Source organism: Netta rufina (assembly GCF_964035555.1).
Source record: "Netta rufina genome assembly, chromosome: 1".
Lineage (NCBI taxonomy): Eukaryota > Metazoa > Chordata > Aves > Anseriformes > Anatidae > Netta > Netta rufina.
This window is the reverse complement of record NC_140123.1, coordinates 125,675,677-125,689,310: the sequence shown is the minus strand read 5'-3', so window position 1 is coordinate 125,689,310 and position 13,634 is coordinate 125,675,677. Positions and strand designations below refer to the sequence as shown.

The following is a 13,634-nucleotide window of genomic DNA, read 5'->3' as shown; positions in this document are numbered from 1 at the left end:
GGGACTGGGCATGAATTCTTCTTTATAAGCACGTAAAAGCATGTATGGAGAGGAGTTGTATACAGCTTGGTTAAGAGGATATAATGAGGAGTTATGTGGTAAGGAGGAGAAAAAGGGGGAACAATTTGAACTGAGTGACAGAAAATGTCTGTAAACATTTAAAGAAGTGTAAATGTTAAATAAAAACCTAATTAGATTCCACACTGAAGATGCAGAGACCCCTGCAAAAACCGTAAAGCTCAAAAGAAATGCTGCAGGGTTGGACATGAGATTGCGATCTTGGTTAAATCTCATCTTTTGATTTCTGTTTCTTCTTTGCTCTGGAAAGTAAGGGAGCATATACACACCCTAATAACTTCCTACTGCTAGCAAATGCCAGTGGTTTAACAAAGTCTGTTTCTTCCCTTCAAGCCATTCATTACCTGAAAGACAATTAGCATGTATATGATAGGATACCTGGTCCCCTTAGGAGTCTGGCTGCAAGTGGGTGGTCAATTTTTGTTTACAGTAAAAGATATGGCTTGGTAATTCATATGGTAATTTCAGACAGATGTTTTGGCTCCTGCCACAGATAGGCAAGTGTTCTATTAACACCCTGAAAATTTCATTTTCTTCATGCTTCTCATGTATGCCTTCTTCATCTATTTCTGGGGTAATTCAATTGAGCAACTTATTTCTTCTCCTGCCTAGAGTCAGCCAATCTGCTCTCTTTTGGTTTTGTCTGACTTTTCAGACCACTCCTATTCCTCCGGGCGTCTCTTAGTGTGTCGAGGCATGTTAGGTTTCTTGGATGTTTCTCTCCAAGATGAGTTTCTTGTGTATTGAAGCAGTCTTCAATGACAGGAGGCCAGAGTTCTGAAACAGCAGTGTGTAATGGAAGGCTTGCTTTCGTGTTTGCATTTTTTTTTCTTGCTCTTCCATGAAATCGCTAGAAGTGTGCTTGAGATGAGCCACCCTCAATTCACAGTGACAGCTCATACTAACAAGGCCCTGCTTTCTTTGTCATGTGGCCTTTTCTCAACCCTGCCCCCTCCCTTCAATCCCCTCAGCATCTTTTGTTTTTTTGTTGTTTTTTTCAGCTTTAGGTTACTTTTGTTGTTATTATTGTTTTAACAATTATTATTGTACAAGCCAAGATGAACAATTCAGGTTCTTAATGTTCTTTAAGAGACAAGGAGGGGACAGGAGGGCATGGAGGGTGAAAGAAAGCAAATTGGAGAAAGATGGCCATATCATAAATTTGGTTTATATTAAATTAAAGGTGGCAAAAGAAAGACCTTTCAGTGCTGTCAGCTTCTGAATGTTGTACTTATTCACACAGCAGTCAGAGTTCTCTGTGTTCCTTCCTTTTCTGATTAAAAAAATACACCTCCCCACACTCTGCCCCTTTGTTAGAGATACCTTAGGCAATACTATGCCCTGGAATAGTTATTTTCTCTCCTCCTCTCCCCCCCACTTCCCCCTCCCCCCCCTCCCCTCCCATCCGTTCCCTTTCCTTCCCCTCCCCTCCCCCCCTCCCTTCCCCTTCCCCCTTCTCCCCTCCCTTCCCCTTCCCCCTCCTCCCCTCCCCTCCCCTCCCTTCCCCTCCTCCTCCTCCTCCCCTCCCCTTCCCTCCCCTCCCCTTCTCCCCTCCCCTCCCCTCCCCTCCCCTCCCCTCTCTCCCCTCCCCTCCCCTTCTCCCCTCCCCTCCCCTCCCCTCCCCTCCCCTCCCCTCCCCTCCCCTCCCCTCCCCTCCCTCTATTTCTTTATTTCTTTATTTTCTTTATTACTTATTTTCTTGTCTTTTTTCCCTGCTACCTATTTGCTCTTCATTTTTGTCTCCAAAGCACTGTTGATCTAACACTCTCCTTATCCCTAACAGTCTGCTAACCCTGATTCAAAGTTTGATAGAATCCTCTAGTTAACACAATCACATTTTTGGTGATGGCCTGATTATGATGTTCCTACCCTTCGGTGACTATGTATTTCAAGATAGAATAACAAGGGCTGGCATAGAAAAACTTTCCTTAATATGAGGTTTCATTTTTTAAATAAGACAACCTTTTATAGCAAAAATTACCTGAATTAGGATAGTAATAATATGACATATTCACCGAGGCAAGTTACCAGAAGGAAAAAACTATCCCACAGGTGAGACAAGAGAAAAAGGAATTACTTTCAGCTCATGTTTGAAGTGCTGAGGGTGAATAGCTACAGAAGTGTCAGGATGTGTGGAAAGATGTTAGGAAGCCGTTCCAGATAGCACAAACTGCATGAAGAAAGGCTACTATGAAATTGCCTCTTTGCAGAGGAGAACTTGACAAAGAGAAACCACAGAACTTAAAAAAAAAAACAAACACCTTATTATTCAAAAATCAAAAAAATAAAAATAAATCACATCTTCAAGTATGTTCATAATGGTAAAAATAAAACACATCTTCAAGTACTTCAACTGCTTCATCTCATGCCTTAGAACAGAAGTAAGTTTTTCATTTAAAGGACTGTGAAAAAAATTTCTCTGTGCACAGTTGTAACTGCCTGTCCATTTTTTTCTTATACCTTCAACTGAGGCATGTAATAATGTCTGTTGCCAGAGCTATACCATTCTGAACTTATTCATTCAGGCAGTTGTTGCATTTCTAGCAAGAAGATAAGGGAAAAAGACAGCAGAGACTCAAATGTTGTCCCTGCAGACTTTTAAAAGCAAGTAGAATTTTCAATGGAATCTGGACATTATAAGAGCTAACAGATACATGAGTATAAAGGTGATGTGATGAGGCTGCCTTGTACCTGTGAAAAGATAGGTAGCAGCCTTCTGCAACAGCTGGATTCAGAGCAGTGGGACCTGGCAAAAATGTGTAGAACTGCATAAGTAAAAGCAGTCTGAAGGTTTGTGTAAGAAGTTGCATGGGGAAAAGGACAGTTAGGGGTAATGCAAGGAAATTTCAAAGGACCCGACAGAAGATTTTATGGCTGAGAGGAGGAAAGACTTAAACTCTGAGTATGTTTTTGAATTTACAAGGGCAAATGGATGAGTTGATCAGGAAAATTTGCTTGAAGTTGTCTGCTTTTCCAAAGACATATGGAAGAGTGCAGTGGACAAAAAATAAATAAATAAGTAAATAAAAATACTATTGTGTTTTGCCAGGCTAAAACAAACAGGTAAAGCAAACAATATATGAGCTCTGTGTTCATCATCCTCTGAATGAATTACACTAATTCCCAAAGTAACATGTTGTTTATCTATGATCCTAATTGCCAACCTTGAGCACTCAAGTTCCCTAAGAATTCAACTCTATTGTCTTCCTTTTGTATAGGAAAAATACTCTTGAAATATTTTTTTTACATTTCTCAACTTTGTTGTCTTCAGCAGATTTGGCCAGGTGTGATTGGGATTTAATTATCTTCAGCAAAAGCAGTGAATGAATATGCTTGTTTTCACATTGCAGGTTTCAGCAACTCTTTCAATGAAGATGGAAGCTTTCTGAGAAGGTAGAAATAGGAGGTCCATATGTCACATGGCACCTTGTGATATAAAGGAAAATTCTCTGCATATTAGGCATGAGTGGAACCCATTTATAAGAAATAGTAATAATACAGGTACAGGTGGTGAAAATAACTAAACAATTTGCCTTTCTAAAGCACTCTTCATGCACAGAAATTTTAGTACAAGGTTATGACAGAAGACAACGCGAGATACTTTTTCAGTATTTTCAGATATTTTAAAGAAAGGGTCAGAACTCAACTGAAGTCTGTGGAGAAGACATAGGGCATTTTCAAAAGAAGAAGATGTTAAAGACATGAATAAAGTGATTTCTATTCTGTATTCAGACATCTTCCTTGAAGATTATAAATAAGATGGGGTGTGCAACAAAGCTTGGGTTTAATGCCATTTGCTGAGAATGTGAGGATAATAGGATACCTGAAGAAGTAAAGGAGGAGAAACGACAATATGAGAAAGGTAGATTTGGGGCTTGCATTACAGAAGAAAGCATAGCTGAGGGCAAGTTTAATTATTTTTTTAATGATTTCTATAAAATCTGTAGACCTCTGACCTTTTGTTTGGATTTATTTTTTCAGTAGCTAAGATTTGTGATCTGACTCAGTGTTATAGTAGCTCATAGGCAATAAAGATATCCTGATTCCTGTTTTCCAAAAGCCATGTCTGTCAGGCCCACAGGCAAGTAGCATTTGTGTATCATGTGTACTGATAGATAAGGAATCTCTTCATAAAATCTTTTACCATTGTATCTTCGGTATACCTTGATAAAACAAGCAAATGCATCATAAGCACTATTTATTGGTGAATTGCATGTATGAAGCTAAAAAATAAGTGATGGTGATGACCTAGTTTCCTTTGATATTTGCAAATCTCCTATTTGCTGCTCATCAAAAACTCAGTTCTGCCATGGGCTTATTTTCTTTCTTGGTGCTTGCAAGCCCAGCTATATGGCGTCTCTGGGAGATAGAAGAGAAAATGCTGTGGGAGCTTACCACATCCTTTAAAGAAAACTTAGGTTGTATGACACCTCACTATGCTCAAGAACATTAGTTGGCAACAGGTTATATCAATCCAAACTGAGATCTCTTCCAGTCCACTTCCTAAATCAAGGGAAGACAGGTTTGTTGTTGTTTTGTTGTTGTTTTTCAAAAAAGGACTTTGGAGATCTGAATCAACAGGCTCTTCTTGAGTAACACTTGTGAAGCAGACGAGGTATCCTTCTTTCCTTCACATTCCTTCCTTACCTTGTCTGCTGATGTAGAAAAATTCTTAGGCTTGCAGGCACATGTTGCTTGTCAAGGACATCAGCATTATAAGGAAACAGCAGAAACTTGCCAAACATTAGTAACTCAGAGAATGTAGCATTTTCATGGTGCTCTAAATATTTTAAATCTACCATTGTGTGTTACCAGGAAGAATATTGTCCTGACATGTAGGAGAGTTACAGTTGACAGCCCATGAAAAATAGAATCCGGGAGCTGTATTTACCCAATGGTTAGACTGAATTATATCTTCCATTAGGTGTTATATGTGGTACTTGTGCAAGAATTTATCCATACACTTGCTATTTCATAAATAGTAATGCTAAAATACAAAAACAAACAAACAAACAAAAACAAAAACAAACAAACAAAAAAACAGTCATTTTCAGACTTCCTTAAAAATCTGATCTCAAAAAAATGTTTGCTTTCAGTGAATAGTTGGTTCAATCAGGCCCTATGATTTCAGCTGCCAGTGGATTGTGTCATTAGGCATTAATCTTGCATGTCTCCATTTATAAACACTATGTGAAAATAGCAAAATTAGTAAAAGTGATAAATCAACAAAGAACTGGATGCATATATATATGAAACAAGCTCTGAAACCAGTGTTTCATTAACAAAACTGTTGATAGTTTGCATGCAAAGAAAAATACTCTTTTGGCACTTCGGTGGAAGCAAGTACAAGGTAGAATCATTACTACATTACTACTACCTAGACTTTAAGCATTCCCAGCTGCAAGGACACTTGATCATATTTACAATCCTCCTCACCAGTCTTCCATTCTGATCCCATCCTGTCCCCCTAATGTTCCACTTTTAACCAATTCCTCCCAACACCTTCCTCTAATGTAATGAGTTTCAAATTAGTGATAAGTAATGGCAGTTCTGCAAATCTGAAAGTCTTGAGCCGACTTTTAGAACAACCTATCAGAATATTTCTAAAGTTAGTAGACACAAGCTCATATTTGCTTTCTCATTTAGATTCATGCTTCCAAAGCCTTCTTTTATGTTTGATGACCAGATCCTTGCTTTGTACATAAAGGTGTGTTGAATTTATGTGGCAAGGTTTTGGTAGCAGGGGGCTGCAGGGGTGGACTCTGTGAGAAGAGTCCAGAAGCTACCCCATGTTAGATAAGACAGCACCGAACAGTTCTTCAAGAACTGCTCCATTATGGGTCCATAACATGGGGTCCATCTCTTGGGAGCAAACTGCTCCAACATGAGACCCCACGGGCAGCAGCTCCCCCCAGGCTCCCTGCTCCTGCATGGGCTCCTCTCCATGGGCTGCAGCTCCGGCCTAGGGCCTGCTCCTGCGGGGGCTCTCCATGGGCCGCAGCCTCCTCCAGGCCACATCCACCTACTCCACCGGGGGCTCCTCCATCCATGGGGGGGCTGCAGCGTGGAGATCTGCTCCATGTGGGACCCATGGGCTGCAGGGGGACAGCCAGCTCCACCAGGGGCCTTTCCACAGGCCACAGGGGAACTTCAGCTGCAGCACCTGCAGCACCTCCTGCCCTCCCTCTGCACTGACCTTGGTTTCTGCAGGACTGTTTCACACTCCTTACTCTCCCAGCTGCTGTTCCCCAGCAGTTTTTTTCCCTTTCTTAAATCTGCTCTCACAGAGGCACAAACATCACTTCTTGGCTTAGCTCTGGCCAGCAGCAGGTTCCTCTGGAGCCAGCTGAAACTAGCTGTTATCTAGCATGGGGCAGCTCCTGGATTCTTCTCACAGAGGCCACCCCTTCAGCCCCCCACTACCAAAACCTTGCCACACAAACCCAGTACAGATCAGTTTGGGAAGAACAGCATCTCGTGGGAGGGACCCCACGCTGGAGCAGGGGAAGAGAGTGACTGTGAAGGAGCAGCAGTTACGAAGCGTCATAGACTGACCACAGGCCCTGTTCTCTGCTCTGTTCCCCTTCGCCACTTGTGGGGTGGAGGTAGAAGAAGGTGCGTGGGGGGAAAGTGTTTTTAGTTTGTTTTTAGTTTCTCAGTGCTCTAGCTTGTTAGTAATAGTTAATAAATTACATTAATCTCCCTGTGCTGAGTCTGTTTTGCCCTTGACAATAATTGTTGAGTGATCTCCCTATCTTTATCTCAACCCCTGAGCTCCTTCTATCATATTTTCTTCACCTTTCCCTTTGACGAGGGGAAGTAAGTGAGCAGTAGTGGTGAAGCTCAGTTGCCATGCTGAGTAAAACCACCATAAAAGGAAAGTTGAATTTTCCCTACAATAATTAGTATCTGACACAGACTCTATGCACTAAATATCCTAGTAGAATCAAGAAGGTTGACAGCTCCATCTGTGTAGTATATCAAGCTGGCCTGTTCACTAAAACAGAAATTTACCATGCTTTTTAAGAACAGACAGTAAAACCGCGTGTGAAGCTTCTATACATACACACTTACCAGTGACTCTGGCCCTGGAGCTGTTGGTTCCAGCCCATAGTGTTGATTAGAAGCCCATTCAGACTGGACTTCTGTGGCTTAATGACTTGCAGGGATACCAAGAGTCTCAAATACAACAGTAATTTTGCCATCTAGGTAACAGTCCTGCAGGGGATTGGCATGAGATTCAGGAACTAGTGTGAACTAGCCTTTAGATCAGGCTGTGAAAATTAGATGCTTTCATTCTTTATGATCTGCAACTGAACTGGAACCACTGAATGGAGGAATACTTCAAAGTCTGTTCCTTAACTCATCAGTCACCTCATCCTTTGACATCTTCTAGTTTGTAACAGTGATGTGGAAGTGAAAGACCTCTGTTGCTCAGGCAGGCATATTTCTTCCTCTCCCACCCACCCCCCAGGAAAGAATTACAGTCTTGGGGAGAAGCTTAAAAGAAGTGGTGTGCTCTGCTTTTGCTCTTGCCTCTATCATATTGTTTATTCAAGCATGATCCTTGAGCAAGGCAGTAGCATTGAATGGTCAATCAGTGATTCATCTTGCATGTAAAATTTTCAAATTTTGAAGCCCAAAATAATGTTCCAGCTACATTGTATGCCATCAAAACTCCTGATCATGATCAGTTAGATGTGAGTTTCTTCATTTTTTCCATGAGCTGTCTTTGACTGTATCTCTCAGCAGAGTAAAATTGTAGATGGGTTTCTTCTTGTTATGTTACAAAATATTTCATAATGCAAATTAAGGGAAATTAAAGGAGAGTTTGACCTAAGTTTTTGAGTTCATTATAATAAATATTCAACTACAGGTCTTTGTTAACGTTTTCTCTTTGCAATCTCTCCTCTCTTTCATTCCAGTCCCCTCTGCAGTCCCTATGATGCATCAAGTGAGTCGTACTACCAGTAGCATCACACTGTCTTGGCCTCAGCCAGACCAGCCCAATGGCATTATCCTGGATTATCAGCTACGCTATTTTGACAAGGTGAGAAGAGAGTGATGCAGTGCAGATTGTTATATAGCTGTTATGCAAAAGAAAAAGGGGAAGTCTTTCTGGTAGATGAACTCTTGGATCAGACTGGATAAGGCAGATAAAATGTTCCAGTTATGAGGGAAGAACAAACTATAGCAAGCACAGAAGTCCACAATACATAGTTATATTGTTATAACATCTGTCCATATGCATTTCCCAGCTTGGGACCATCTGGGGTTGATGTTAAAAAGGGAGAAGACACATGTAGCTAAGCTAAAAAGCTGTAGTTGAAACAACTGTGTAAGTTTAGTACCACCTGATACAGGAAATAGTGGAAGGACATCAAGTTTCCAGATGTCTATATTAAAATTCGACTCACTGCAACATCCTGTGTTTTATTTGTGGAGGGAAATTCTGTGTCCCAATTTATGCCTGGATGAACATCTCTAAGAAATTTTGGGTGGAGGAATGCACTCTTTCATTTACTAAGTGGCAGATCCAAGTTACATGTTTATGTGCTGAAATTACAGGATGACAAATATATAGTTGTTCTCTATTCACATCTTTCATGACTCCTAACTGATTTAAGGGAAAGAGGTCCATAGAACCATTAAGACAAGCTCCCATTCCCTGTATCTGATCTCTCATATAAATATATTTTTGAATATATGATTATAAATATATGAACCTAGGTATAAGTGAATGAGAAGTAGCAGTAAGAAGCAGTGAATAGTGTGTGAGGAAGTCAGGTCTAGAATATCAAGTGGGGTTGGGATACTTTGTAATGGATTCAAATATCATTGGACCCACATGGAAACTAGCATTCCTTGATGAGAAAAGCCAGCTTAATGGGCAAAAGTCTCACATTCCTTTTTGGTCACTGACATTCACAGGCAGAAGATGAGGATAATTCATTCACCTTGACTAGTGAAACTAACATGGCCACCATATTAAATCTGAGCCCAGGCAAGATCTATGCCTTCCAAGTACGAGCTAGAACAGCAGTGGGCTATGGTCCATACAGTGGAAAGATGTATTTTCAAACTCTAATGGCAGGTAAGTGTACTCAGATCTGCACATGCCTGCCTTTCACTAGTGTATGTCACTGATTGTATTAGCATATTCTCTGGGAGGACTGCTACCAGACATTACTACTCAACTTGTGTGTCTGTATATAGAAATTTGCATATATGGATTTTTTCTATCAAAGAAAGTTCATGGTGTCAGAGCATGTTGTTTACATTCCCTTAGCCACTGCTACTTCCATATTCCCCTGCCCTACTCCTTGTTCTCATATACCTTCATGCTTCTGATCAGCAGGAAGCAGAGTGTGTCAGTAGAACTCTCTTTACAAGGGTATTAGAGTGCATAGCACTATATACTGCTCTAGTTTGGTCTCCAGCTGTCACAGCACAACTTACAGATGAATGCTCTGAAAGTCTTAAGGCAAGTAGTACACAGAACATATACACAGAACCTTACCATCTATCTAATAGTATCACCATCTTTTCATGCAGAGACCTACATACTGCCTTGTGATGCCCTTTGGTCTGTATCAAATACACTCGTTTGTACTCGTAAAGCTAAAGCAATAGGGGACAATAAGATCAAAGCCCAGGCTTAGAACTGGCTTACACTTAAATTGCTAGTCACATGTCAGTGGACAAGGAAAAGTGTTTTGAGATGGAGTACTAGCTTTTCAGAAATAGGAAGGAAAGCACTGGAGAAGCACAATTGCAGGGGCAGAGCAATAATCAAGACAAACATTTGCTAAATTACTAGGACTAGCCTGGAAGCAAAAGGGCTGATAGGGTTGCAATTATGGGTGACTCCTAGGTGAGCAGATGGGAAACTCTAATTGTTCCTGTCTTCTGCATTTGTGTGTGTATGTGTGTGTCTTCCTTGCTAGGGGAGCGCTCGGAGATGGTGCAGGACCGACTGCCACTTATCGTGGGCTCAGCACTTGGTGGTCTAGCCTTCTTGGTAATTGCTGCCATTGCCATCCTTGCCATCATCTTCAAGAGGTGAATTCCTTGATTTTCTCATGTGCCAGTGCCTGCACCCTAGACAGTGGAACTTTCTTACCGTGGCTTCATAATCCATTCCCATGGGAAACAGCCCAATCTACATTTATTCAGATGTCCTTGAGATGACGTTTTCTAATTAAGGAAAAATCCTGCCCCATTGCACCCCTGTCAGAAGCCTCTCCTTTGGTAAACCGCTCATGTACTTAGCTAAGATTTGTCTAGGTAGCACTAAGAACACAATGGAAGCTTTATAAAGCTGGTGATCAAAAGGTGTTTAAATGCATCACTGTCAAGAAGTGACTGCAAATTACATTGTAATCAAGCAAGTGAAGAATGAAGTGATGTGATGAGGCATTGGTGGAGTAAATATTTAGATACATTAATTAAGAAGGTGCTGAGGAACTGCAAACTATTCTTTAACCAAGGACTGAGAGTCTGTAGTTCATTTGCTGAAGAATAAAAGCTGTACGTTATACATGGTTCCATGGAACACAGACTCATGAAATATGTGTTAAAGAAATCAAACACCACTTTCCATTTTGGAAAGAAAAGAAAAAAAAAAAAGACAAGTCAATATAAAAATAGTCTGTCACAGTGGGAGAGCAGGGCAGAAGTTTTAAAAACAAAGAGAAGTAAAGGTGGCTAGCAGAGATACCTAGACGAACAAAAGTAAACAATGGCTGAGGAGGTGGAGGGGAAAGAAAAGAAACAGTCATCACTTACTTCATGAATTTATTGAAGTTTGAACTTAATCTCCCAGACTGTCCATAATGGATTTCTGTGTCTTGTCTACTCTGCCTCTGCGCAAGTGGAACATTTTAGATTTGTCTGTTGAACTAAAGAAAGGTATAAATACTTTAGAAAGTGACATCTAGTTTTAGTAATTTCTTTTTTTGTTCTCTTCTTTTTTTTTCTTTCTTTTTTTTTTTGATATTAATTTGTTTTCTCCATTTGTGTGTATTTACTGTTAATATTTTTCGTTCTGGAAAGGAGAAAATTACCAAATATTGTTATATTTGCACTGTTGCCTCCTTTTGTAGCTTTGAGCTGTTAAAATACAATTTCTTACAGCTGGGAATGTAATATTATGTGCACAACTCAATAAAGCATATATTTTCTAAAAAAAAGATGCAAATTAGTATTAGCAAATCTGTGTTGGGGGACAACATTAATAGGTTTCTGTAAATGTATATACATAAATAAGAAATGTCATAAAAATGGTTTAATTTATACACAAAGGATTATGTAATAGTGATTCAGAAAAAGTAGATATATCAAATTTCTACTTAAAATTTGTCTTTGACAAAAAAAGGAAGTTTGATGATGTAGGAAATGAAGTCCATATGAAATGTCAGAAAAGACAGAATATATGTGGAAACAAATACAATAAATTAGTTTTGGTGCATATTGTCCAGCCAATACACAATGTGAAACACCTATTTTAGCTAATTGTTTTATTTTGTTTTTATGATACCAAACCATTAACATGTCAGGTGACCTATAAAAACCTGAATGTAGACCTGACAGAGTAGCACAGTTACAGCTTGTAGGTATGGGTCCCCAGTAAAGCCAATTTCTTTCAACAGCAGAAAGAACAGACTTTGAAGATAGAAATATCTGTGGTTTGGGAATTGTAGCAGAATTTTAAGAAATAAGCTCCACATGTGTGAATAATATACAGCTTCCTTATAGAATGATAGAATTAGATCTCTTAGTAAAGACAGATAATATTATCTTTCATGAAATTCTGACTTCAGTTGCTAACTGAATCAGATTGAAGGTCTTGTGCTGAAATTATAAAGTATATGAATGGGCAAGAATTATTGTATACAGCAGGAATACTATAGGAAAACAGGGTTTGATTTACAATGAATTATGTATATCAATGGCATAATTATATCAATGGTATAATTAACATGATTTTAAAAAGATTGTAAACTAGCATGAATTGTACATCTTCAGGGAGAAAAAAAGCTGCTTATAAATATTGTTGTGAACAAAGTAAGTGACTGAAAAATAGACAATGTTAAGAGCAGAAGAAGAATAAGGTGAAAGTTGGAAAACATCTAGATCATGTGGGAACGAATGACTTGAATAACACATATTTAAAGGAATAACAAAATTTGAGAAGTGCCAGTGCTGAGAATCACGTATGATTACTGTAATTTAGATGCTTATTTGCAATAAATATTACAGCAATAAAGACTGTACCTATTCTGATCTGCTTGTGTATAGATCACAGAACAGATTTCTGTCCATCTGTTTTTGCGTGGTTGGTTTTGGGTACCATAATAAAAGAATAGTCAAAGTAAATGCTGTTAGGAGAGAAGGAAGATAAATGAAGAAGTAATCTTGTGGGATGGAATTTATATGCTTTATGCAGTTGTCATTTGAATACATGGTTCTTAGAATGTTTCTGAAGAACTTAAAGGACATCACAGGAAATAGTTTCTATTAGTATTGAAAAGAATAATTTGTAGTAATTAAATGAAATTAAAATACGAATTTAACCTGAATACCAAGAAGACTTCCAAGACAGTAACATTAAACTGCAATTTTCTTTTTCAGGATACTGCTGAATTCCACATCATTTGTCATGTCTAAAGTGTTACACGATAGTGTAAAAACTACCAGACAGAAAACAAGCTAGCACTGGTTATGAAGAGATGGGCAGGATCATAACACTTATATTATATTGCTGAATTCAAAGATTCTCTGAGTCTTGCACTGAGAAACTTCCCCTAACATCCTAAGAGAGACTTGCATGTGTTTTGACATTCCTTTCTTTTATGTCCTGCAGTAAAAGACGGGAGACTCCATATACAGACCGCCTGCAGCAGTATATCAGTACACGAGGTAAGTGTTCTTGAGCAACAGATGCCAAAGGTCTATCTCTTCAGGAGTCACTAACACCCATTTCTCTCAGGGTCTTATTCTGGTGATGTTTTGGGCTGTCTCCTCTACTGCAGGACTTGGAGTAAAATACTACATTGATCCTTCAACCTATGAGGATCCCAATGAAGCTATTCGAGAGTTTGCCAAGGAAATTGATGTGTCCTTCATCAAGATTGAGGAGGTCATTGGATCAGGTAGTGTGAGCATCTTCAGATTTTGAAGCACCTTCTTGCCTTCCTTGATACCTGACACATTACTGTCCTGAAGTGTACCCAACCATGACATGTCAAGTGTTTCAGGATAGCTAACATTAATTTTTGCAAAATTCATCTTAACCTGCTTAAACTCAGATGCTGGCTCCAAATCAAATTTAAAAACACCCTTCAAAGACTCATTTGAATTCCTCATTTTGAACCTTGAACCTGAACCTGACCAGACTGAATTCAGAGCCTTTATTGAGAACTTTACCTTGACCCAAATTGTCCTGGTAACTATATTTCCAAGCGGTGCTTGGAGCCTTCCATATTAGAATGTTTTAGTGCAATTGGCTAAACATTTTGCTCTGTTTCCTTACTTGAGGTGTGTTTCTTCCCCCC

General features: G+C 39.4%; 1 protein-coding gene across 1 annotated transcript in view; it reads left to right on the top strand.

Annotated features, from left to right (window-relative positions):
• EPHB6 (EPH receptor B6) overlaps window positions 1–13,634 on the top strand; it is a gene marked incomplete at both ends in the record, with an annotated part of 56,829 nt that overhangs the window by 33,488 nt on the left and 9,707 nt on the right. Inside the window, 5 exons of the mRNA XM_084292171.1 lie at window positions 8,004–8,128; window positions 9,010–9,172; window positions 10,026–10,140; window positions 12,944–12,999; window positions 13,113–13,232. Of these exons, the coding sequence (XP_084148297.1) occupies window positions 8,004–8,128; window positions 9,010–9,172; window positions 10,026–10,140; window positions 12,944–12,999; window positions 13,113–13,232 (579 nt within the window). The remainder of the gene's footprint in view (window positions 1–8,003; window positions 8,129–9,009; window positions 9,173–10,025; window positions 10,141–12,943; window positions 13,000–13,112; window positions 13,233–13,634) is intronic.